Raw genomic sequence first — 25139 nt, 5'->3', positions numbered from 1 at the left:
GTGATTTGTAACCCAACACCAGCCAAAGTTGATTATTTTGAGCAACACTGCTCTATCTGCTGGGTAGCTCAGCAGAGTAGGTGCGTTCATGTAAATACAGTTTGCTCCTGAAGTCTCTTACTCTCATTCACAGAGTTCATTCAGACCCTGCTTACATGTGTAACCCGTTAGAGGCTGCAGCAGGCAAATATTCATCTCCGAAAGCATTTCATTGCTATGCAGTCTGTGTTCCGAGGGTTATTCAGAATAGGAGCTATGCTGATTTCTAGCAGCTGAAGATCTGGCCTGATCTGTGCACTGCTATAGAACCTTTCATCTGTGGATCTCAGGGGTCCATCTCAGCACCCGCAGGACTGGATTAATCTTTTGTGGGCCACGGTGCCAGGACTGTCGCTCCACCCCCTGCTCTGTCCACTGCTCCATTCCGACACCCCGCTCCACTCGGCCTCTTCCCCCAGAGGCCCTGTCCGCGCTCCACCCCATGGCCCCACTCACACTTGGCCTCTTCCCTCCCAAGGCCCTGCCTGCTGTTTGAAAGGGGTGAAGGGGTGGGGAGGAACATCTGCCAGCCTGTGTTTGGGATTCTAGGCCTCATTAGCATATTCAAAGTGCCAATATCCATATGCTAATGTGCACCTAGAGGGCATTTCTGCTCATCCCTGTGCACTCAGGAAAGTGCCTGAGTGCTCTGAAAATCCCAGTCAATGGTGGGTGCTCAGGCAGTTGAGGCTAAACCAAACACCGGCTTGGAGAGCGTGCTGGGTGCCCAAATGCCAGTGAAGCAGACACTGGACTGCAACCCAAGAGACCTCTGTTCTAGTCCCCGCACTAGCCCTGCCCTGCTGTGTGACCTTGGGCAAATTGCTTCCCTGATCTGTGCCTCAGTTTCCCCCTGCCCTTCGTCTGTCTTTATCTATTTAGCTTGCGAGCTCAGGGAGGCAGGCTCTGTCTTTCCCTCTGTGTTCATGCAGAACCGGTGGACCTGGGTCCTTATTTCAGCTGATATCTCTAGGTTTTACCATAATACTGATGGTAACTTAAACCCCAAAAGGGAGGTCCCAGCGACTGTTTGCACCTGTCTGAGCTTTTGAAAATGTTGACCCTACTAGTTTATTTTTTAACTCTCCCAATCATGTGCTGTAGGGTCTGAGAAGGGAAGGAAAAACATCTGATTTTAGTCTTCCGGGGCTGGGGACTGAAAATCAGCCTGCAGCTGTAGTGAACATCCCTATTTTGATACAGTCACAGTAATAGTGAAACCAGAGGTGCTGGCATTTCCTCATTCACAGTCCCCTGTGATGAGCCTGGCAGGGCAAACCGAAGTTGTTGTTCTCAGCATGCAGTCAGAGCAGGAAGTGTGTTAGGGTTCACTCAGGAGCTAACGTTGGGAGGAGAATTTGGGGGAATTCTTGCTGCCTGCTGATCAGTTCAGGATTCCTGCCTAGAAATCTCCACTGGGCGAACTCCCATCTGGTATGTTTGGCTTTTTCTTTTTCCCCCTGTACTTTAAATCTCCTCTTCGTCATGTTTGGAATAATGTGTTTGAGGAAGTAAAATCAAAAAATGATGTTTTGTATTTTGCTTGTAGAGAGTTTGCATCTGCAGACACCGGCGTGTATCAGTCTTGTCTTTCTATCCCCATATAAAAGTCTCTCTCTTCCAATAACCCCCTCTATCTATCTATTCAACACCCTCTCTATCTATCTATTCTCATACACCTGCTCTGTCTCTCTCTGTCTCTCTAGCTCCATAAAACTTTCCATCTTCCTATCTTGGCTGGAGTGTTCAAAGGAACCTAGGGGAGTTAGGTGAGAGTTAATGGGAAAATTAACTTGAAAATTGCTTGGGCTCCTTTGAAAATTCAAGCCCTCTTCACCCAAATCTCTCTGGGCCAGGTCTCAGCTGGTGTAAATCAGCTTTGCTCCAGTGACCACAATGGAGCGACACCAGTTTACAACACCTAGGGATCAAACTCATTGACCTTAGTGAAGCTACAGCAATTCCCACCCCAGCTGGGAATGTCTCTGACTTTTGCTAGCTCTATCCCTCCCTCCCCGCTGTATCCCTTATACCAGGCTCTGATGCCCAGGTCCAGGTCCAAGATCCAGTTCAGGAGCTGTGGAAGTACCCGGGTGATATTATCCATTCACCTAGCTCTGTTTTCCTTTCAAGTCTGTTGTTGTCGTATGGGGTTCCAGGAAGCCCCTTCCCCTGCCCCCTCACCCCCAAGAGGTACAAGTGTGAGAGCTGCTGCAGGGTCAGGGTTTGCTTCTTGACACTTTGCTCCTGGCAGAGAGAGTGGAGAAATCTCAGCAAGTCAGTGTTGGATCTTTTGCACCATCACTGAGTGGAGGAAATTGAGACACTTGACTTAACCATGCAGATATTATCTTTCACCAGCGCGCTCTTTTTTTTTTTTTTTTTTTTTCTAGCTGACCAGAATGAAGCTGTTGCTTTGTATCTTCCTGGCCTCTCTTGCTTCTGCTGCTACTGCACATCTACACTCAGACCCGACGCTGGACAACCACTGGGAGCTCTGGAAGAAAACCTATGGCAAGCAATACAGCCACAAGGTGGGGTCTGTGCAGCTGTGGGTTTGAAGTGGGGGAGGGGGATTTCCATCACCATCTCCCCTCCGGTCAGCAGGTATCCAGGACCTTGGCATGCCAGCCCTCTGGCAGCTCTCACTGAGATCGGTGCCTCCTGTTCCTCTTCTGGAGACTGTAAAGCTCTCTCTACTTTCAGAAGTGCATTCAGCTTTAATGAGCACTGAGCCCTGTATGTACCCTCCACCTTGCCTAAACCATCCCAGGGGGTTAGCTGATTTCTTAAAGCGTGTTTTATTTGGGATAAAGAACCAGGTGATGTTTTTCACACAACTCTTTTTTTGTGTGTGTGGAAAAATGCAGACTTGGGTTGACAGAAACAACTGGGGAATTCGGCTCGATATTGGCAAATTGTTTTAATCAAATTTAAAAAAATAAGATGAAAAGGTGGGAAAAAATGGTTCATTTCAGAGTTTAATAAATGAACTGTTTTGTCTTTTCTTTCGGAAAGCCATTTCGTGTTGGAATTTCCCTCTGTTCTATTCACAATAACTAAATAAAAAGGTTTAAAAAGCCCCAAATTGAAACAAAATGTTTGACTCAAGTCCAAAAATCTTCAAGTGATTTTTAAAACGTTGTTTGGTTTGGCTGCCAAACCAAAAAGTCAGTGATTTGCACAGCTGTAAGCTGTATTGTGAATGTTTGATTCTTGATATTGTTTTGCCTCCTAACTGTATGTTCAGCTCCTTAATTACTTTGGCTTAGTTGAAGGCCCCGACTGTTTGGGGTCATTAGTGAATCCTACAGTACTTTCCTCCTAAATTACAAGGTATCATCACTGTCCTGGTGGCAATTACATTCTGCCTCCCTATAATTCCCCCTGATGATTTAAGTGGATACAATGTGATTCTTCTCTTCTTGTCCCACCCTGTTGTGTAGTGTTGCTGTGTGCAGTTAAAAAGCTGCTGCACACCACTCCAGAACTGGCTGCATTTCAAGGGTGGGAAAGGACTCAATCTTGCCACGCTTAACTTGTTAAGACTCCCCTTGATTTCCTAGGAAGTTTTGCTTGAGTGAGTGTTGTAGGATCTGGGCAAGATTTTTGCAAAGCACTCAGGTTCCTGGGGGATCAAAAAGCGCTGTAGAACTATAACTCATTTATACTGCACATGGTTTCCTCTGGGCTACTGCATAATAACGTGGGGACTGTGCTTTGGTTCCAGAAAGAGGAAGGGGAACGGCGCGTGACTTGGGAAAAGAACCTCAAGCTCGTTATGCTGCATAACCTCGAGCACTCACTGGGGCTGCATTCCTATGAGCTGGGCATGAACCACCTGGCAGACATGGTAAGTTTAAAAAAAATATCACTTCAGACCAAGTGACCGGGCATCTGGGAATTATCTGTATTTCCCTGGGAGTGCTGTGGACAGAGAATGTAACTGAATCAGGGGCAGAATAAGCTGCAGCCAATCCAGGGTCAGTATGAGCAGTGCAGAGGTAGGCCCACAAACCACAGCACCCCTATGTGTCCTCCAGCAGCAACCTGCCCCCTTTACTGCTCCCGAGAGCTGTGCAAATCTTTGTCCTACATGCTCGTGTCAGGGGTGTGTGTGGGAAATCTGCCATCAATGGGGTAGCCCTGATTTTTTAAGTGCAGGTACTCCACCCCCTGCTAGCCCGCTGCTGGTGTGACCCCTCCTTTTCCCCCTCCCGAATGTTTCTGTATCAAATGGCATCCTCCAAGCAGTGTCACCTTGCACATAGAGTGCACGTGAGATCAAAACTGAGAGAATCCCATTCCTGCAGGTTCCTGTTTCTCTATGTTATTGTGTCTGCCACCCTCCCTTGCCCCCATGAGGAATGCCACATGTGGAATAACACACAGCCTGTCTGCTAGGCCATTGCCGGTTAAAGAAGTTGCTCCTTTAACTGAAATTGTAGAGGCTTGTGCTTCAGATCCCGCTACTGCCAACGCCAAGCATTCAGAACTCAGGAGTCAGGCCCCTAAAATCATGGGGGGGCTTAAAAATCCTGGAATTTGAAGAAAGTCTAAGTCTGGGGGCTCTTTTTATTTGCCTCTGGGTTTTGCGCTTTTAAGGGTTATGTTTTCCTGCAGGTCTCCACAGCTACACGAGAGATGGAAATTAAAAAAAAAAAAAAAAAAAGGCTGAAATTCTTGTGCAATCTCACGACTCCTTCCCCCCCACATTGGTGCTTTAAGGAAAACACCAGATATACTGACACGCTCAATAAAATCAAGAGACTTGGCAATGCTGATGCTCCTGGGTAGAGCTTTGTGAAGAAGAGATTTTTTTGGTTTGGTGGCTGAAAAATCAATCAATCAAAAGTTAGCTTCAGGTGGACCTGAAATAGCAATGGTGAAATGAAAAAAGGATGAAAACAATTGATTTAGGGTTGGACAACGCATTTTGTTTAGTTTTCTAGATTATTTTACCTTTTTTAGAAATAAATAAATAAAATGGCAGTAAAATTTGAACTGAAAAGTCATTTTGACGAGTTATGAATTTTTTCCTCCCGGCTGAAACAATTTTACAAATTCAAGGTGAGTTCACGCATTGTTTCGGTCCACCAAAATATGCAGTTTTCAGCCAAAAAAAAATATTGTTTTTGTCTGAAAACTTTCCGACAGTGCTAGTCCTGGGTTCTCTCCCCAGCAATGTCCTGGGGGAGGATTAGCACATGAAGAATCACAGAATCCAGAGTTCCCAGCAAACAAAGCTACAGCATAGGCTATTGTGTCAGCCAGGCTGATCCCCAGCATTCAGTCCTGCTCATATTTTTCAGTGCATAAAGGAAAACACTGTGTCAATGAACATGAGTTGAACCTGAGCCGCAGAGTTTGTATCTGAATTCCCCCAGTGTTTGGGGCCAGCTGTACATCCAAGGGGATGTCAGTCTGACGGGGTGTGTGTGTTCTTTTAACTAGACCAGCGAGGAAGTGGCTGCTTTGTTAACTGGAGTGAAAATTCCCCACCCACCTGACCGGAATTCCACCTACAGGCCGCGCCCTGGCAGCCAAGTGCCGGACTCCATGGACTGGAGGGACAAAGGATGTGTTACTGATGTGAAGAATCAGGTGGGAGGCTCAATCTGTTCCCTTTGCTGACATGGGTGCCCATCACAGCAGTGGCTCAGTGCATCTCTCTGGCTTTTTCAGGGGCCCTGTGGCGCCTGCTGGGCTTTCAGTGCTGTCGGTGCCCTAGAAGCCCAGGTGAAACTGAAAACTGGAAACCTGGTGTCTCTCAGCGCACAGAACCTAGTCGACTGTACCAGTATGTATGGGAACTACGGCTGCAGCGGTGGATATATGACCCAGGCCTTCCAGTACATCATTAATAATGACGGCATTGATTCGGACGCTTCCTATCCATACACAGCTCGGGTTGGTATCCAGGTTTGAGACAGACACAGAGAGTGTCTGTCTACACTGCACACTAAGCCCGGGTTCTGACTCAGGTTTGATCCCAGGCTCCCCTTCCATCCATACACTAATCAGCCTGACTCAGGACAGCAAGCGCTCAGGCCCCAGGTCCTAGGACTGTGCTAGAGGGGAGGGTCAGCGTCCGCGTCCCACTGACTTGCGTCCAAGCCTTGTCATTTTGCAGAGTGGGTGCAGCAAAAGCTGCAGAGCTGAGTCAGAAGGTCTGTGCAGGGCAGTATGGACACATTAGCACAGCTGTGAGACCTGGGCCCAGCAATTGTAAACCCAGGTTTACAGTGCAGTGTGGATGCTGAAGAGTGGGCTTGGAAACACTGAGTCCGCAAGCCTGGGTCCCAGAGACCCAGGTTTAAGAATGCCATGTAGACATCCCCCAAAAACTCAGAGACTCCCTAGTCCTTTTCGTAGTCTGTTGCTGGCATCTCTTCTGGCGAGTGTGTAGCATTCTGTTCTTTGTGGCCTGTTTTGCTGGGTCTTCCTGTGCTGTTTGTGTCAGCACAAAGAACAAGAGAAGAGGTCTGCAGGCAGTCGTTAGAGCAGTAAAACTTGGCATCAGTATTCCTGACGTCTATTCCCAATGTTGGGTGGAGAGTGGTGCCTAATGGCTAGAGCAGAGGGACTTGTGCTCAGGTCACTTGTAATCTTAGCTCTGTTTGTTGTAATCTTAGCTCTGTTTGTTCCTCTGACTTCTCTGTGAAACCCAGCTAATCCCACTTCCCCCTGTCCCAGAGGCATGGAGGCTCATAAATCCATCGGTGAAATGCGTGCTGCAAGTGTTCACTGCTGTCACTGAAAGCTGAATCCTCATATTTCTCCTTACCTGAGTGATGGGAAAGGAGAGAGATGAACACTGAGTGAATTAAAATTGGCTGAAAATGCTCTTTTCAGGGCACCAAAGCTATTTGTGAATTTGACCTAAATTTGGCAAATATTTTCAGCCAAAAACCTCCCCTGATTTTTTTCCCCCCGGAAATGTCAAAAGGAACCATTCTGACAGCTCATTCGGAAATGAAATAACATTCGAGATGTTTCATTTGAGCCAAATCAAATTTTTTTCGATTTTTCGTTTCAGCAAAAAACCCTGAAAAAAATGCAATTTTGGTTTGAAACAAACCAATTGGTTTTTTTAGATTTTTGTTTTGTTTTGTTTTCTTTCATTTGTTTGTTTTTCCGGGTAAGTCACTGAACTGAAAAATGAATTAGTCCCTCAGCTCTGATCTCGATGCCCAGAGGCAGAGGGAATGCTCCAGAGGGAGCAACATTGGTCTAAGAAATGTGAGGAATTCAGACTGAATACAAAGGAGATAAAAACAAATGTTGCGAGTGGGTCAGATGTTCATGCCAGAGACTGAAATGTCCCTGTTTCATCTGCTCTTTGCCACTGCCAGAACGGAACGTGTCACTATAACCCTGCCACGCGAGCCGCCACCTGCTCCAAGTTCGTTCAGCTCCCGTATGCCGATGAAGCAGCCCTGAAGGATGCCGTAGCCGATATCGGACCTGTGTCCGTCACCATAGATGCGAAACAGCCTTCGTTTTTCCTGTACAGATCAGGTACGTTCTCTAATCTAGAACACCTCGCGCCCGGTGCGGTACGTCGTTTGAAGCCGTGATGCCTTTGCTTTCTGTGGACTGTCTCTTTAAATGTAAAGCGGAATGTGCAGGAAGTTGCTATTTGTTCTGCAGCTTGTTACTGAGGAGACGCACACATTGTGCTCTTCCCATAAAGACCTGGCTTTTGTTTTCTTGTTATTTCCTGGAATCTTTTGATCCCTCTATAAATTACAGTCATTATCAAACAAAGGCCACAGGCAGCTGAATGCATGTTTTGCTGTATGTGAGTGACACCATCCTGTTACCTCTTGGTTCATAGGTGCTGACTTTTATTTTTCCCCAGGGGTGCTCCACCCCTTCCCCTGAGGCCTCACCCTCACTCCGCCTCTTCCCACTCCCAGCTCCCCCGAGGCTCCTGCCCTGCTTACCGCTCTCTGCCTTTCCCAAGCGCCTCTCCTAGCTGCCAAACAGCTGATCTGCGGTGCCTCCAAACAGCTGATCAGTCGCATCTTTGACAGTGCCGCCCATCATCTGTGGCTGCCTACATTACCCCAGGAGCCATCTCAACCCCAGAACTGGGCTGAAAGGCCATTTTAGAGCCGTCCTGGGCTGAGTTTGGTGCAGCACAAAATTGCAGCCACAATATCTGACAGTTCCTGGAATACAACCCAGTCAAAACTAATTAAAAAAAAGCACAGGTTAATATAAGCCACACCCACTCAGTGGGGTGTTCTGTCCCCCTCTAGTGGTGGCTGGGCCACAGAAAGGTTGAGGAGCCTGCCAGCCTGGGTTAGAAGAGGCTGGGTTTTACAGAGCAAGCAGGAAAGGCTCATGCGTTAATTCAGAAGTCCCATGTTCGGTCCCTGCTGCCCACCCTGGCACACTGGCATTACAATAGCATGAGAGAAGGGTCCACACTGGGGTCCACACTTGGATGTTGCATAAGTTATGGCAAGCTCCCAAGCGCCACACAGAATTGCTGTAGACCCTAACCCTGGCTGGCATGCCCCCTATGCCGGAGCTTTTGGAAGGGCGCCTCCTAAGACAGCTTGTGGCTGTCTTGCTCGGTTCCTGTGCTGGGGGAATTCTGGATGTAGGGTTTTTAAGGGAACACTGTGAGGAGACCATAGTGAGAGGAAGATTCCCTCCCGGTGCTTATGGGAATTGGGATACTGAAATAACTCACGGGATGTGTGAGATAATGGAGCCTTTCAATGTTTGTACAGGCCATGGAAATTAAACTTCCCAGTGGACAGAGCGCTGGACTGGGGCTTAGGAGAGCTGGGTTTGATTCCAAGGGCAAGTCACTGCCTGCACTGTGCCTCAGTTTCCCCATCTGTGCAATGGAGATAATGAGACTGAGCCACTTTGTGATCTACTGATGAAAAGAGTGAGAGATTGTTATTATTACCCCCCTTACAGGTTAGAGGCATGTTGGCACCATTTGGGTGCTGTTGCTCACAACAATTTTACTGAGCAGAGAAGTCCTTGCTGGCTTTTTATTCTCCCTTGTGATTGCGCATTCTTTCCTTCCAGGAGTCTACGATGATCCACGTTGCACTGATCATGTGAATCATGGGGTTCTAGTTATCGGCTATGGCACCCTGGATGGGAAGGACTTTTGGCTTGTGAAAAACAGGTAAAAGAAAATCCATCACTGAGCCGTATTTATCTATAGAATAACGTGCTCCTGGGATATGCGTGGGGTAGAAGTGAGCTGTGTAGAGCTGTGCGTGTATGTGTCTGTACTGATGTGAATTGGATGCCCTTTTTAAACAGCTTGAAACACATGAGAAAATGGGGGAGGGGAACCCTGCCTATAAAGAAAGGTGTTTTATTCTCTTAATGTTTAATTCTGTGCTTTTTCTCCTTCCAACAGCTGGGGTGAATATTTTGGTGACAAAGGGTACATTCGAATGTCCAGGAACAAAGGAAACCACTGTGGAATTGCCAGTTATGGTTCTTATCCACAAATATAGAGGGACGCTCTGCTTCAGAATGCACTCTGGAGATGTGGTCTGTTAAACTGCGAATCTTAGCCTTGCTGTAATCTAACTGCTGTGTTTGAGAACAATGTACGGGCTGTAGTGGCAAAATCCTCCCATCAGATCCATCTGACGGACCTGAGATAAGTAGCCAAAATGATGAATGATCGCGGTTGGTCTGGTCCAGAATTTGGGCACTTGTAGCTCACTCTCCCTATCCCGCAGGGGTGTTTTTAATTGATTAATGTCTCTACATTGCTTTGCGCATGTGAAGTGCTATTTCAGTGCTGAGTATTGTCACTGCCTCTGTCTCAAAACATATTGGCTGAAGGCCACGTTGCACGGATAAAGCTACTCCACGTGGTGGAGTTGCCGAAGCCACGTCAGAGGTGGAGAGGCGAAGTAGCTGGATCAGCACATCCCTAGCCACATGTATGGATTTTCCCCAGTACAGGTCACAAAGCAATCATTAGCAACCTAGGAGATCAAGCAAACTGTGGACATTCCTTGGAGGAGGGAACATGTTTCCCATGGCCACACAAAATTGGGTTGGTATCTTGCAATGCTGCTCCCATAAGTCTTATGTGAAGACATTAGCACACCAGCCGTCAGAAACGACCTGAGATCGCCTTGTGCCGTGGAGAAGCCCAGCCATGGAACCAAGTGCTTCTGCTGTTATAAAATGTGACCTACAGAGTGAAGTCAGCCTTTGCCACCCGCAGCGCTTGGACCAAGGACACGGTGCAGAGATGAAGGGCCTGATTCTCTCTGCCACTGCACAGCCATTTACCCCTGTTCAAAGTAGGTGTATAATGTTGCTGAATCAGAATAGCAGCAGTTTTCAGCCGAGGTATAAATGACTGCACGGGATGCACAGTAGCGGGGAGTCAGGCCCAAAGGCTGTAAATCTAGCTGCAGGTAGAGGGCTAGTGATTGAATGAGCAAGAAAGCAGGGAAAGGGTGAACCTGGAATCCACACCCCCAGCTGCAAGTTCCAGCACAGCACCGGGAAACACACATCTGCTGCCCTGTTCTACTCCACAGGCTGCGGGCCGGGGGCGCCCTGCTTCTGGATCTGACCTACTGTGCCCTACTTCGAGATATGATTTGCAGACACCTATTGACCGAATCCTTGCGGGATACGGTTTCAGTGTGACGTCACATATCTCCACAGCACCTGAAATGCATTCTCTTCTCTCCAATTCAGCAGTGAGGTTGCTATGATGCTCCAGATCTAATCTCATCTGTAAGCAATGCATGTAAAATAAATTACACATCCTCTTCTGAAAGGAAAAAAAATATATCCAATTGTCTGAGAAGTTTAGGCTCAGTCTGTTTAGCAGGGCCAGGTGTGGGATACTTAGCGAGCGACAGAAATGCAAAGCCACAGCGATTACAGACGAAACAAACTCTCAGGCCCTGATGCTGCAAAATCTAATTCCCCACAAAGCCACAAAAAACCCCATCAATGGATGAATGTGAACAACTGAGCAACATCGCCTCATGGTGAAATTTCATGAGATTTTCAAGAACCACCAAAGCATTTCTTGCCCTGGGCTAAATTTTCAGTTGTACTTGGGTGGTTCCCTGAGGCTGTCTTGTGTCACTGCTTCCCCTCGTTTGCGGGGAGTGCCAGGTGAGTGACTGATGGATCTTGGGCAGCCCCTGTTGTTAGGCAGTGTCTGACTGTGTGCTGTTTGTTACCTGAACGTTTAGGATGAAATTCACCATGTGCAGAGGGCCAGCACAAGGTCTAGACGCCATTCTAGGGTGATCAGGTGCCCAGTTTTTGCCTGGAAAGTCCAGTTTTAAAAGGGACCAGATAGTGTCCAATCAGATTTACTGACTGGACATTCAACGTCTGGTTACTGCGGGCGAGGGAGGTGCTGGATCATCACCCACACCAACCTCTACTCAGCCGGGGCCGCCTCCTACCTTTGTTGAGTGGCTGCAGCTCCCAGCCCTGGTTCCACAGGCAAATCCCTCCTGACCCAGGTGGGGAGGGATGGAAGGAGAAAAGCAGTGAGCAACAGGGGGAGGAGGGAAGAGGAGTGGATGGGGCTGGGCCTCAGGGGAAGAGTCGGGGCAGAGGCGGGGCTTTTGGGGGAAATAGGCAGGGAAGGGGAGATTCTGGCATGCACACACACACGCACACACATATAGAGCCATCTGTACGATGGCCCCAGCCACATTATGGGCCTGGCTCCTGTTTGCACTATGGCCTATTTGCACTGGGTAGAGCAGTGTACAGGTGAGTCCCTCCTTACCAAGGCGGTGGGGGATGGAAGGGGAAAAGCAGCAAGCAACAGGGGGAGGGGGGAAGAGGAGTGGATGGGGCGGGGCCTCAGGGGAATGGGCGGGGCAGGGGAGGTTCTGGTACTCCTGCGGGAGTGTCCGGTTTTTAAATACAGTAACTCCTCACTTAACATTGTAGTTCTGTTCCTGAAAAATGCGACTTTAAGCAAAACAATGTTAAGCAAATCCAATTTCCCCATAAGAATTAATGTAAATGGGGGGGGGTTACGTTCCAGGGAAATTTTTTTCACCAGACAAAAGACTATATATATATATATATATATATATATACACACACACACAGTATAAATTTTAAATAAACAATTGAATACTGTACACAGTGATGATGATTGTGAAGCTTGGCTGAGGTGGTGAAGTCAGAGGGTGGGATATTTCCCAGGGAATGCCTTACTGCTAAATGATTAACTAGCTTTTGGCTGAGCCCTCAGGGGTTAACCCATTGTTGTTAATGTAGCCTCACACTCTACAAGGCAGCACGAATGGAGGGAGGGGAGACAGCGTGGCAGACAGAGACAGAGACACACACCCTGTGTGTCAGAGAGAGACGCACACTGACCATACCCTAAGTACACTGCCTTTTTAAGTAGATCAGCAAGTTGAGACAGCAGCTGCTCCCAGGAAGCTCCCTCCATCCTGAGCCCTGTTGTGTCCACCCCCCTCCTCTCATGGAGATGGGGTAAGTGGGGTGCAGGAGCAGGGGGGAGGGGGACACCCTGACATTAGCCCCCTTCTCTCCCGCCCCTGCACAGCAAGCAGGAGGCTCCTGGGAGCAACTCCGAGGCAGAGGGCAGGAGCAGCACATGGCAGTGGGGGGAGGGACAGCTGAACTGCCGGCAATTGATAGCCTGCTGGGCGGCTGCCGCACAGGCAACTTAGGGGAGCGGGGAGCGGATAGGGGGCTGCCGGCCCACCCTGGTTCCAAACCCCCACCAGCTAGCTCCAGCGGGCTGCTCTTACTGCAATCTGTGAACAAAGCAGGCGGCTGCCAAACGACTTTATAGGGGAGCATTGCACAACTTTAACCAAGCATGTTCCCTAATTGATCAGTAATGTAACAACGTTAACCGGAATGACTTTAAGTGAGGAGTTACTGTATTACCAAGTTGGCAACCCTACTCACATCCCATCTAAGCCCTCAAAAAAGACGGGGCGCTCCAGGTCCCACTACCCCAGCATGGGATCCCCTCCACTGCTCCATGTCACCAGTTCCCTCTCTCCTTTGACTTCCAGAGTGAAGGGGTGAAAGGGAGTGGTGGGGGAGGAAGGCTGGAAGGCAGGAAGGAAGCAGAGGAAATAAATGGATGATGGGGTAGATGGAATGGGGATGGGGTTGGAGCAAGAAGGGGGAGGCCTGGGAGAGCAGGGGCTGTGCTCACAGATTTTAAGCTTCATTTCCGTCAACCATTGGACCGTAGGGTGGGAAATTGCTATGCCCACCTGCTGAGAGCAGGAGTCCCCTGCGGAGAGATGCCACCCCCTGGAACAGGTGCCCCCGAGGTGGGTACAAGCAGTCACTAGCACTTTGTCATTGCAGCAGTGGGAAGGAACAGGTTAAACCAGTCCTGACCCCCAGACCCCCCCTAATTTGAGACAGGGTTAAGCCCTTCATTCATACCATAATGACAACGCATTGATAACAGCATTCACCACCCTGCATTCAGATTTAATAATTTTATTAAGATGTTAAAATAAAAAGAAAACGGTACAGAGTTTAAGCATAGAAGTTTCTGGTCATCAGGGAATAAGGTACAGATTTTCAAGGGGTGCAAAGTTCAGTTTAGGAACGGGTGGCGTAAGGAATAAATAATCTGCACCTAGAGGGCATTTCTGCTCAGCCCTGTGCACTCAGGAAAGTGCCCGGGGGCTCTGAAAATCCCAGTCAATGCTGGGTGCTCAGGCAGTTGAGGCTAAACCAAACACCGGCTTGGAGAGCGTGCTGGGTGCCCAAATGCCAGTGAAGCAGACACTGGACTGCAACCCAAGAGACCTCTGTTCTAGTCCCCGCACTAGCCCTGCCCTGCTGTGTGACCTTGGGCAAATTGCTTCCCTGATCTGTGCCTCAGTTTCCCCCTGCCCTTCGTCTGTCTTTATCTATTTAGCTTGCGAGCTCAGGGAGGCAGGCTCTGTCTTTCCCTCTGTGTTCATGCAGAACCGGTGGACCTGGGTCCTTATTTCAGCTGATATCTCTAGGTTTTACCATAATACTGATGGTAACTTAAACCCCAAAAGGGAGGTCCCAGCGACTGTTTGCACCTGTCTGAGCTTTTGAAAATGTTGACCCTACTAGTTTATTTTTTAACTCTCCCAATCATGTGCTGTAGGGTCTGAGAAGGGAAGGAAAAACATCTGATTTTAGTCTTCCGGGGCTGGGGACTGAAAATCAGCCTCCAGCTGTAGTGAACATCCCTATTTTGATACAGTCACAGTAAAAGTGAAAGCAGAGGTCCTGCCATTTCCTCATTCACAGTCCCATGTGACGAGCCTGGGAGAGCAAACCGAACTCCTTCTTCTAGGCATGCAGTCAGAGCAGGAAGGGTGTTAGGGTTCACTCAGGAGCTAACGTTGGGAGGAGAATTTGGGGGAATTCTTGCTGCCTGCTGATCAGTTCAGGATTCCTGCCTAGAAATCTCCACTGGGCGAACTCCCGTCAGGTATGTTTGGCTTTTTATTTTTCCCCTTGTACTTGAAATCTCCTCTTCGTCATGTTTGGAATAATGTGTTTGAGGAAGTAAAATCAAAAAATGATGTTTTGTATTTTGCTTGTAGAGAGTTTGCATCTGCAGACATCGGCGTGTATCAGTCTTGTCTTTCTATCCCCATATAAAAGTCTCTCTCTTCCAATAACCCCCTCTATCTATCTATTCAACACCCTCTCTATCTATCTATTCTCATACACCTGCTCTGTCTCTCTCTCTGTCTCTCTAGCTCCATAAAACTTTCCATCTTCCTATCTTGGCTGGAGTGTTCAAAGGAACCTAGGGGAGTTAGGTGAGAGTTAATGGGAAAATTAACTTGAAAATTGCTTGGGCTCCTTTGAAAATTCAAGCCCTCTTCACCCAAATCTCTCTGGGCCAGATCTCAGCTGGTGTAAATCAGCTTTGCTCCAGTGACCACAATGGAGCGACACCAGTTTACAACACCTAGGGATCAAACTCATTGACCTTAGTGAAGCTACAGCAATTCCCACCCCAGCTGGGAATGTCTCTGACTTTTGCTAGCTCTATCCCTCCCTCCCCGCTGTATCCCTTATACCAGGCTCTGATGCCCAGGTCCAGGTCCAAGATCCAGTTCAGGAGCTGTGGAAGTACCCGGGTGATATTATCCATTCACCTAGCTCTGTTTTCCTTTCAAGTCTGTTGTTGTCGTATGGGGTTCCAGGAAGCCCCTGCCCCTGCCCCCTCGCCCCCAAGAGGTACAAGTGTGAGAGCTGCTGCAGGGTCAGGGTTTGCTTCTTGACACTTTGCTCCTGGCAGAGAGAGTGGAGAAATCTCAGCAAGTCAGTGTTGGATCTTTTGCACCATCACTGAGTGGAGGAAATTGAGACACTTGACTTAACCATGCAGATATTATCTTTCACCAGCGCGCTCTTTTTTTTTTTTTTTTTTTTTCTAGCTGACCAGAATGAAGCTGTTGCTTTGTATCTTCCTGGCCTCTCTTGCTTCTGCTGCTACTGCACATCTACACTCAGACCCAACGCTGGACAACCACTGGGAGCTCTGGAAGAAAACCTATGGCAAGCAATACAGCCACAAGGTGGGGTCTGTGCAGCTGTGGGTTTGAAGTGGGAGAGGGAGATTTCCATCACCATCTCCCCTCCGGTCAGCAGGTATCCAGGACCTTGGCATGCCAGCCCTCTGGCAGCTCTCACTGAGATCGGTGCCTCCTGTTCCTCTTCTGGAGACTGTAAAGCTCTCTCTGCTTTCAGAAGTGCATTCAGCTTTAATGCCCTGTATGTACCCTCCACCTTGCCTAAACCATCCCAGGGGGTTAGCTGATTTCTTAAAGCGTGTTTTATTTGGGATAAAGAACCAGGTGACGTTTTTCACACAACTCTTTTTTTGTGTGTGTGGAAAAATGCAGACTTGGGTTGACAGAAACAACTGGGGAATTCGGCTCGATATTGGCAAATTGTTTTAATCAAATTTAAAAAAATAAGATGAAAAGGTGGGAAAAAATGGTTCATTTCAGAGTTTAATAAATGAACTGTTTTGTCTTTTCTTTCGGAAAGCCATTTCGTGTTGGAATTTCCCTCTGTTCTATTCACAATAACTAAATAAAAAGGTTTAAAAAGCTCCAAAATGAAGCAAACGTTTGACCCAAATCCAAAAATCTTCAAGTGATTTTTAAAACATTGTTTGGTTTGGCTGCCAAACCAAAAAGTTAGTGATTTGTACAGCTGTAAGCTGTATTGTGAATGTTTGATTCTTGATATTGTTTTGCATCCTAACCGTATGTTCAGCTCCTTAATTACTTTGGCTTAGTTGAAGGCCCCAACTGTTTGGGGTCATTAGCGAATCCTACAGTACTTTCCTCCTAAATTACAGGTTATCATCACTGTCCTGGTGGCAATTACATTCTGCCTCCCTATAATTCCCCCTGATGATTTAACTGGATACAATGTGATTCTTCTCTTCTTGTCCTACCCTGTTGTGTAGTGTTGGTGTGTGCTGTTAAAAAGCTGCTGCACACCACTCCAGAACTGGCTGCATTTCGAGGGTGGGAAAGGAATCAATCTTGCCTCGCTTAACTTGTTAAGACTCCCCTTGATTTCCTAGGAAGTTTTGCTTGAGTGAGTGTTGTAGGATCTAGGCAAGATTTTTGCAAAGCACTCAGGTTCCTGGGGGATCAAAAAGCGCTGTAGAACTATAACTCATTTATACTGCAGATGGTTTCCTCTGGGCTCTTGATAGTATTGTGGGGGCTGTGCTTTGGTTCCAGAAAGAGGAAGGGGAACGGCGCGTGACCTGGGAAAAGAACCTCAAGCTCGTTATGCTGCATAACCTTGAGCACTCACTGGGGCTGCATTCCTATGAGCTGGGCATGAACCACCTGGCAGACATGGTAAGTTTAAAAAAATATCGCTACAGACCAAATGACCGGGCATCTGGGAATTATCTGTATTTCCCTGGGAGTGCTGTGGACAGAGAATGTAACTGAATCAGGGGCAGAATAAGCTCCAGCCAATCCTGTGTCAGTATGAGCAGTGCAGAGGTAGGTCCACAAATCACAGCACCCTGTGCGTCCTCCAGCAGCAAACCTGCCCCCATCACCGCTCCCGAGAGCTGTGCAGATCTTTGTTCTACTTGCTTGGGTCAGGGGTGTGTGTGGGAAATCTGCCATCAGGGGGGTAGTCCTGTTTTTTTAAGTGCAGGGACTGCACCCCCTGCTAGCCCGCTGCTGGTGTGATCCCTCCCCTCCCCCCCAGAATGTTTCTGTATCAAATTTCAGAGTAACAGCCATGGTAGGTTTGGATTTGTGCTGGAAATGGCCCACCTTGATTATCATGCACATTGTAGGGAGAGTGGTCACTTTGGATGGGCTATTACCAGCAGGAGAGTGAGTTTGTGTGTGTGGTTTTTGGAGGGGGGTGAGGGAGTGAGAGAACCTGGATTTGTGCAGGAAATGGCCCACCTTGATTATCATACACATTGTGAAGAGAAAAGGAGTACTTGTGGCACCTTAGAGACTAACCAATTTATTTGAGCATGAGCTTTCGTGAGCTACAGCTCACTTCATCAGATGTATACCGTGGAAACTGCAGCAGACTTTATATACACACAGAGAATATGAAACAATACCTCCTCCCACCCCACTGTCCTGCTGGTAATAGCTTATCTAAAGTGATCAACAGGTGGGCCATTTCCAGCACAAAGCCAGGTTTTCTCACCCTCCACCCCCCCACACAAATTCACTCTCCTGCTGGTGCTAGCCCATCCAAAGTGACAACTCTTTACATAATCAAGTCGGGCTATTTCCTGCATAGATCCAGGTTTTCTCACATCCCCCCCACCCCCATACACACACAAACTCACTCTCCTGCTAGAGTGAGTTTGTGTGTGTATGGGGGTGGGGGGGATGTGAGAAAACCTGGATCTATGCAGGAAATAGCCCGACTTGATTATGTAAAGAGTTGTCACTTTGGATGGGCTAGCACCAGCAGGAGAGTGAATTTGTGTGGGGGGGTGGAGGGTGAGAAAACCTGGCTTTGTGCTGGAAATGGCCCACCTGTTGATCACTTTAGATAAGCTATTACCAGCAGGACAGTGGGGTGGGAGGAGGTATTGTTTCATATTCTCTGTGTGTATATAAAGTCTGCTGCAGTTTCCACGGTATACATCTGATGAAGTGAGCTGTAGCTCACGAAAGCTCATGCTCAAATAAATTGGTTAGTCTCTAAGGTGCCACAAGTACTCCTTTTCTTTTTGCGAATACAGACTAACACGGCTGTTCCTCTGAAACCTGTCATTGTGAAGAGAGTTGTCACTTTGGATGGGCTATTACCAGCAGGAGAATGAGTTTGGGGGGGGGGGGGCGGAGGGTGAGAAAACCTGGATTTGTGCTGGAAATGGCCCAACTTGATGATCACTTTAGATAAGCTATTACCAGCAGGACAGTGGGGTGGGAGGAGGTATTGTTTCATGGTCTCTGTGTGTATATAATGTCTTCTGCAGTTTCCACGGTATGCATCCGATGAAGTGAGCTGTAGCTCACGAAAGCTCATGCTCAAATAAATTGGTTAGTCTCTAAGGTGCCACAAGTACTCCTTTTCTTTTTCTGTATCAAATGGCATCCTCCAAGCTGTGTGAGTCTGACCTTGCACATACAGTGCATGTGAGGTCAAAAGTTTGGGAATCCCATTCCCGCAGGTTCCTGCTTCTCTACCTTACTGTGTCTGCCACCCTCCCTTACCCCCATGAGGAATGTCACGTGTGGAATAACACACAACCTGTCTGCTAGGCCATTGCGGGTTAAAGAAGTTGCTCCTTTAACTGAAATTGCAGGGGCTTGTGCTTCAGATCCCATTACTGCCACCGCCAAGCATTCAGAACTCAGGAGTCAGGCCCCTAAAATCATGGGGGGGCTTAAAAATCCTGGCATTAAAAAAAAAGTCTAAGTCTGGGGGTTCTTATTATTTGCCTCTGGGTTTTGCGCTTTTAAGGGTTATGTTTTCCTGCAGGTCTCCACAGCTACACGAGAGATGGAAACTTAAAAAAAAAAAAAAGAAAAAAAAGGCTGAAATTCTTGTGCAATCTCACAACTCCTTGGGGATGTCAGTCTGACGGGGTGTGTGTGTTCTTTTAACTAGACCAGCGAGGAAGTGGCTGCTTTGTTAACTGGAGTGAAAATTCCCCACCGACCTGACCGGAATTCCACCTACAGGCCGCGCCCTGGCAGCCAAGTGCCGGACTCCATGGACTGGAGGGACAAAGGATGTGTTACTGATGTGAAGAATCAGGTGGGAGGCTCAATCTGTTCCCTTTGCTGACATGGGTGCCCATCACAGCAGTGGCTCAGTGCATCTCTCTGGCTTTTTCAGGGGCCCTGTGGCGCCTGCTGGGCTTTCAGTGCTGTCGGTGCCCTAGAAGCCCAGGTGAAACTGAAAACTGGAAACCTGGTGTCTCTCAGCGCACAGAACCTAGTTGACTGTTCCACTATGTATTGGAACCACGGCTGCAGCGGTGGATATATGACCTACGCCTTCCAGTACATCATTGATAATGACGGCATTGATTCGGACGCTTCCTATCCGTACACAGCTCAGGTTGGTATCCAGGTTTGAGACAGACACAGAGAGGGTCTGTCTACACTGCACGCAAAGCTCGGGTTCTGATTAAGGTGCCCCTTCCATCCACATACAAATCAGCCTGACTCAGGACAGCAAGCGCTCAGGCCCAAGGTCCTTGGACTCTGCTAGAGGGGTAGGTCAGAATCCGAGTCCTGCTGACTTGCGTCCAAGCCTTGTCATTTTGCAGAGTGGGTGCAGCAAAAGCTGCAGAGCTGAGTCAGAAGGTCTGTGCAGGGCAGTATGGACACATTAGCACAGCTGTGAGACCTGGGCCCAGCAATTGTAAACCCAGGTTTACAGTGCAGTGTGGATGCTGAAGAGTGGGCTTGGAAACACTGAGTCCGCAAGCCCGGATCCCAGAGACCCAGGTTTAAGAATGCCATGTAGACATCCCCCAAAAACACAGAGACTCCCTAGTCCTTTTCGTAGTCTGTTGCTGGCATCTCTTCTGGCGAGTGTGTAGCATTCTGTTCTTTGTGGCCTGTTTTGCTGGGTCTTCCTGTGCTGTTTGTGTCAGCACAAAGAACAAGAGAAGAGGTCTGCAGGCAGTCGTTAGAGCAGTAAAACTTGGCATCAGTATTCCTGACGTCTACTCCCAATGTTGGGTGGAGAGTGGTGCCTAATGGCTAGAGCAGAGGGACTTGTGCTCAGGTCACTTGGGATGTAATCTTAGCTCTGTTTGTTCCTCTGACTTCTCTGTGAAACCCAGCTAATCCCACTTCCCCCTGTCCCAGAGGCATGGAGGCTAATAAATCCATCTGTGAAATGCGTGCTGCAAGTGTTCACTGCTGTCACTGAAAGCTGAATCCTCATATTTCTCCTTACCTGAGTGATGGGAAAGGAGAGAGATGAACACTGAGTGAATTAAAATTGGCTGAAAATGCTCTTTTCAGGGCACCAAAACTATTTGTGAATTTGACCTAAATGTGGCAAATATTTTTGGCCCAAAACCTCCCCTGATTTTTCCCCCCCGGAAATGTCAAAAGGAACCATTTTGACAGCTCATTCGGAAATGAAATGACATTTGAAATGTTTCATTTGAACCAAATGAAATTTTTTTGATTTTTTGTTGCAGCAAAAAACCCTGAAAAAATGCAATTTTGGTTTGAAACAAACCAGTGGGGTTTTTTACGTTTTTGTTTTGTTTTCTTTTGTTGTTGTTGTTGTTGTTTCCGGGTAAGTCACTGAACTGAAAAATGAATTAGTCCCTCAGCTCTGATCTCGATGCCCAGAGGCAGAAGGAATGTTCCAGAGGGATTCAGACAACAGAGGGGAATAGAAGGGAGATAAACAAATGTTGCGAGTGGGTCAGATGTTCATGCCAGAGGCTGAAATGTCCGTTTCATCTGCTCTTTGCCACTGCCAGAACGGAACGTGTCACTATAACCCTGCCACGCGAGCCGCCACCTGCTCCAAGTTCGTTGAGCTCCCGTATGCCGATGAAGCAGCCCTGAAGGATGCCGTAGCCAATATCGGACCTGTGTCCGTCGCCATAGATGCGAAACAGCCTTCGTTTTTCCTGTACAGATCAGGTAAGTTCTCTAAGCTAGAACACCTCGCGCCCGGTGCTGTACATAGTTTGAAAGACTGATGCCTTTGCTTTCTGTGGACTGTCTCTTTAAATGTAAAGCGGAATGTGCAGGAAGTTGCTATTTGTTCTGCAGCTTGTTACTGAGGAGACGCGCACATTGTGCTCTTCCCATAAAGACCTGGCTTTTGTTTTCTTGTTATTTCCTGGAATCTTTTGATCCCTCTATAAATTACAGTCATTATCAAACAAAGGCCACAGGCAGCTGAATGCATGTTTTGCTGTTTGTGAGTGACACCATCCTGTTACCCGTTGGTTCATAGGAGCTGACTTTTATTTTTCCCCAGGGGTGCTCCACCCCCGCTCCGCCCTGAGGCCCCACCCCCACTCCACCTCTTCCCCTGAGGCCCCGCCCTTGCTCCACCTCTTCCCGCTCCAACCTCTACCCCAAAGCCCCCTCCCCACTCACTGCTCTCTGCCTTCCCCAAGTGCCTCCCCTAGCTGCCGAACAGCTGATCTGCGGTGCCTCCAAACAGCTGATCAGCGGTGCCTTTGGTGGTGCCGCCCATCATCTGTGGCTGGTGGGTGCTGAGCACCCACTATTTTTCCCCCATGGGTGCTCCAGCTCCTCTAGCAGCTGGCAAGAGGATAAAAGCCTACTACTGCTAGAAGCTAATGTCTTTTGTCTTACACCTAGGATATATCTCTACTGCATCCCGGTGGTGGTGGCGTGTTGGGTAGATGTAGCTACACATGGCTGTTAAAGGCACTGCGCTGTGTAGCTACCCACAGCACTGGAAGGTTCTGGCGCTGGAGGCAGTGGGAGCTGTCCGAGTTTTTCCCCACTACCTCCCGCTGCTGGAGTCTTTCCCTGTGGCAGAAAAAGGCCCCAGCAGCGGGGAGGTAGCGACGTATGACATTGCTAAAACGAGCAGTGCAGATGGGGGAGGCCCTGCTTGGGCGTGTAGAGAGCCGTGTAGGGCACATACCCTAAGGGTTCAGGTATGTCTTTACTCCCCTAAGCCGTCTACCCTGCTGTTTATGCGGGGGGGTGTGTGTAGTGTATACAGTCTACACGCTGCAATAAGGAGTGTGCAGTGTGGACATACTCTTACACTGGAAGCTCTTTGGGGCAGGGACGATCCTTTTGTTCTGCGTTTGTACAGCGCCGTGGGGCCCTGGTCTATGTCTGGGGCTGGCAGGTGCTCCTGTGACACAGATTAATAATAACAACAAATGACCGGAAATGCTCCTTTAGCTCGAAAGGTGCTTCAAGGGTTAACGACCCCGGGTTCAATTCCTGCTGGTGTCTTACAGGGTGTCATTAAAATAGCACCCCAGGGTGGGCCCTTCACTCATGTTAATGTAATGCCAATGTGCCGGGGTGAGCAGCGGGGAAGGAACGTGGGACTTCTGAATCTTAACACATGAGCCTTTCCTGCTTGATCTGTAAGACCCAACCTCTTCTAACCAAGGCTGTGGGAGGCTCCTCAACCTTTCTGTGGCCCAGCCACCACTAGAGGGGGACAGAATGCCCCACAGAGTGGGCAAGTCTTACATTAATCTGTGCTTTTTTTTATTAGTTTTCACTGGGTTGTATTCCAGGCATTGTCAGATATTTTGGCTGCAAATTTGTGCTGCTTCAAACTCAGCCCAGGGGTTTACGAGAGCTGAGTTCTATTCCCGGGCAAGTCATTGCCTGCTCTGTGCCTCAGTTTCCCCATCTGCACAATGGAGATAATAAGACTGACCTGCTTTGTGATCTACTGATGAAAAGAGTGAGAGATTGTTATTATTACCCCCCCTCTACAGGGGACCAGGCTAGAGGCATGTTGGTACCATGTGGGTTGCTCACAACAACTTTACTGAGCAGAGAAGTCACTACTGGCTTTTTTTCCTCCCATGTGGTTGCATATTCTTTCCTTCCAGGAGTCTACGATGATCCACGCTGCACTGATCATGTGAATCATGGGGTTCTAGTTATTGGCTATGGCACCCTGGATGGGAAGGACTTTTGGCTTGTGAAAAACAGGTAAAAGAAAATCCATCACTGAGCCGTATTTATCTATAGAATAACATGCTCCTGGGATATGCGTGGGGTATAAGTGAGCTGTGTAGAGCTGTGCATGTATGTGTCTGTACTGATGTGAATTGGATGCCCTTTTTAAACAGTTTGAAACACATGAGAAAATGGGGGAGGGGAACCCTGCCTATAAAGAAAGGTGTTTTATTCTCTTAATGTTTAATTCTGTGCTTTTTCTCCTTCCAACAGCTGGGGTGAATATTTCGGTAACAAAGGGTACATTCGAATGTCCAGGAACAAAGGAAACCACTGTGGGATTGCCAGTTATGGCTCTTATCCACAAATATAGAGGGACGCTCTGCTTCAGAATGCACTCTGGAGATGTGGTCTGTTAAACTGCGAATCTTAGCCTTGCTGTAATCTAACTGCTGTGTTTGAGAACAATGTACGGGCTGTAGTGGCAAAATCCTCCCATCAGATCCATCTGACGGACCTGAGATAAGTAGCCAAAATGATGAATGATCGCGGTTGGTCTGGTCCAGAATTTGGGCACTTGTAGCTCACTCTCCCTATCCCGCAGGGGTGTTTTTAATTGATTAATGTCTCTACATTGCTTTGCGCATGTGAAGTGCTATTTCAGTGCTGAGTATTGTCACTGCCTCTGTCTCAAAACGTATTGGCTGAAGGCCACGTCGCACAGATAAAGCTACTCCACGTGGTGGAGTTGCCGAAGCCACGTCAGAGGTGGAGAGGCGAAGTAGCTGGATCTGCACATCCCTAGCCACATGTATGGATTTTCCCCAGTACAGGTCACAAAGCAATCATTAGCAACCTAGGAGATCAAGCAAACTGTGGACATTCCTTGGAGGAGGGAACATGTTTCCCATGGCCACACAAAATTGGGTTGGTATCTTGCAATGCTGCTCCCATAAGTCTTATGTGAAGACATTAGCACACCAGCCGTCAGAAATGACCTGAGATCGCCTTGTGCCGTGGAGAAGCCCAGCCATGGAACCAAGTGCTTCTGTTGTTATAAAATGTGACCTACAGAGTGAAGTCAGCCTTTGCCACCCGCAGCGCTTGGACCAAGGACACGGTGCAGAGATGAAGGGCTTGATTCTCTCTGCCACTGCACAGCCATTTACCCCTGTTCAAAGTAGGTGTATAATGTTGCTGAATCAGAATAGCAGCAGTTTTCAGCCGAGGTATAAATGACTGCACGGGATGCACAGTAGCGGGGAGTCAGGCCCAAAGGCTGTAAATCTAGCTGCAGGTAGAGGGCTAGTGATTGAATGAGCAAGAAAGCAGGGAAAGGGTGAACCTGGAATCCACACCCCCAGCTGCAAGTTCCAGCACAGCACCGGGAAACACACATCTGCTGCCCTGTTCTACTCCACAGGCTGCGGGCCGGGGGCGCCCTGCTTCTGGATCTGACCTACTGTGCCCTATTTCGAGATATGATTTGCAGACACCTATTGACCGAATCCTTGCGGGATACAGTTTCAGAGTGACGTCACACATCTCCACAGCACCTGAAATGCATTCTCTTCTCTCCAATTCAGCAGTGAGGTTGCTATGATGATCCAGATGTAATCTCATCTGTAAGCAATGCATGTAAAATAAATTACACATCCTCTTCTGAAAGGAAAAAAAAATATCCAATTGTCTGAGAAGTTTAGGCTCAGTCTGTTCAGCGGGGCCAGGTGTGGGATACTTAGCAAGTGACAGAAATGCAAAACCACACAGATTACAGATGAAACAAACTCTCAGGCCCTGATGCTGCAAAATCTGATTCATGAGGGTGGAGCCCTGAATCTCTGCAAAGCCCCAAGATGGCTCCATATATGCTCATGGGTCCACTTGAATTAATCAGGTTAGAAGGTCAGGGCTTGAGTTTAATCAAAGGGAAGCTGGCAAAATTGTGGGATCCATTTATGTGTT

The 25139-nt window shown here is 48.1% G+C and overlaps 2 protein-coding genes across 4 annotated transcripts; both read left to right on the top strand.

Annotated features, from left to right (window-relative positions):
* The first annotated feature begins 1283 nt into the window (after positions 1-1283).
* On the top strand, positions 1284-10864 carry LOC125625866 (cathepsin S). The gene is made up of 8 exons (XM_048828436.2): positions 1284-1473; positions 2433-2573; positions 3770-3892; positions 5494-5643; positions 5725-5949; positions 7395-7560; positions 9097-9199; positions 9440-10864. Exons 2-8 carry the CDS (start codon positions 2442-2444, stop codon positions 9537-9539), a joined length of 999 nt encoding a protein of 332 aa, XP_048684393.2. The 5' UTR covers positions 1284-1473; positions 2433-2441; the 3' UTR covers positions 9540-10864.
* Positions 10865-10992: 128 nt separating this feature from the next.
* LOC125625867 (cathepsin S-like) lies at positions 10993-24855 on the top strand. 3 transcript variants are annotated; one of them, XM_075122716.1, is made up of 8 exons: positions 10993-11181; positions 15474-15614; positions 16800-16922; positions 19168-19317; positions 19399-19623; positions 21014-21179; positions 23105-23207; positions 23448-24855. In XM_075122716.1, the coding sequence occupies exons 2-8, from the start codon at positions 15483-15485 to the stop codon at positions 23545-23547; spliced, it is 999 nt and encodes a 332-aa protein (XP_074978817.1). In that variant the 5' UTR covers positions 10993-11181; positions 15474-15482; the 3' UTR covers positions 23548-24855. The 3 variants fall into 3 exon arrangements, with proteins under 3 accessions (XP_074978817.1, XP_048684394.1, XP_048684397.1); XM_048828437.2 differs by lacking the exon at positions 10993-11181 and adding an exon at positions 14327-14512; XM_048828440.2 differs by lacking the exons at positions 10993-11181; positions 15474-15614 and adding an exon at positions 15621-15810.
* The last annotated feature ends 284 nt before the right edge of the window (positions 24856-25139 follow it).

This window comes from Caretta caretta, chromosome 24 (assembly GCF_965140235.1).
Source record: "Caretta caretta isolate rCarCar2 chromosome 24, rCarCar1.hap1, whole genome shotgun sequence".
Lineage (NCBI taxonomy): Eukaryota > Metazoa > Chordata > Testudines > Cheloniidae > Caretta > Caretta caretta.
The sequence above is the reverse complement of the archived record's forward strand: the minus strand, read 5'-3'. Positions and strand labels throughout refer to the sequence as shown.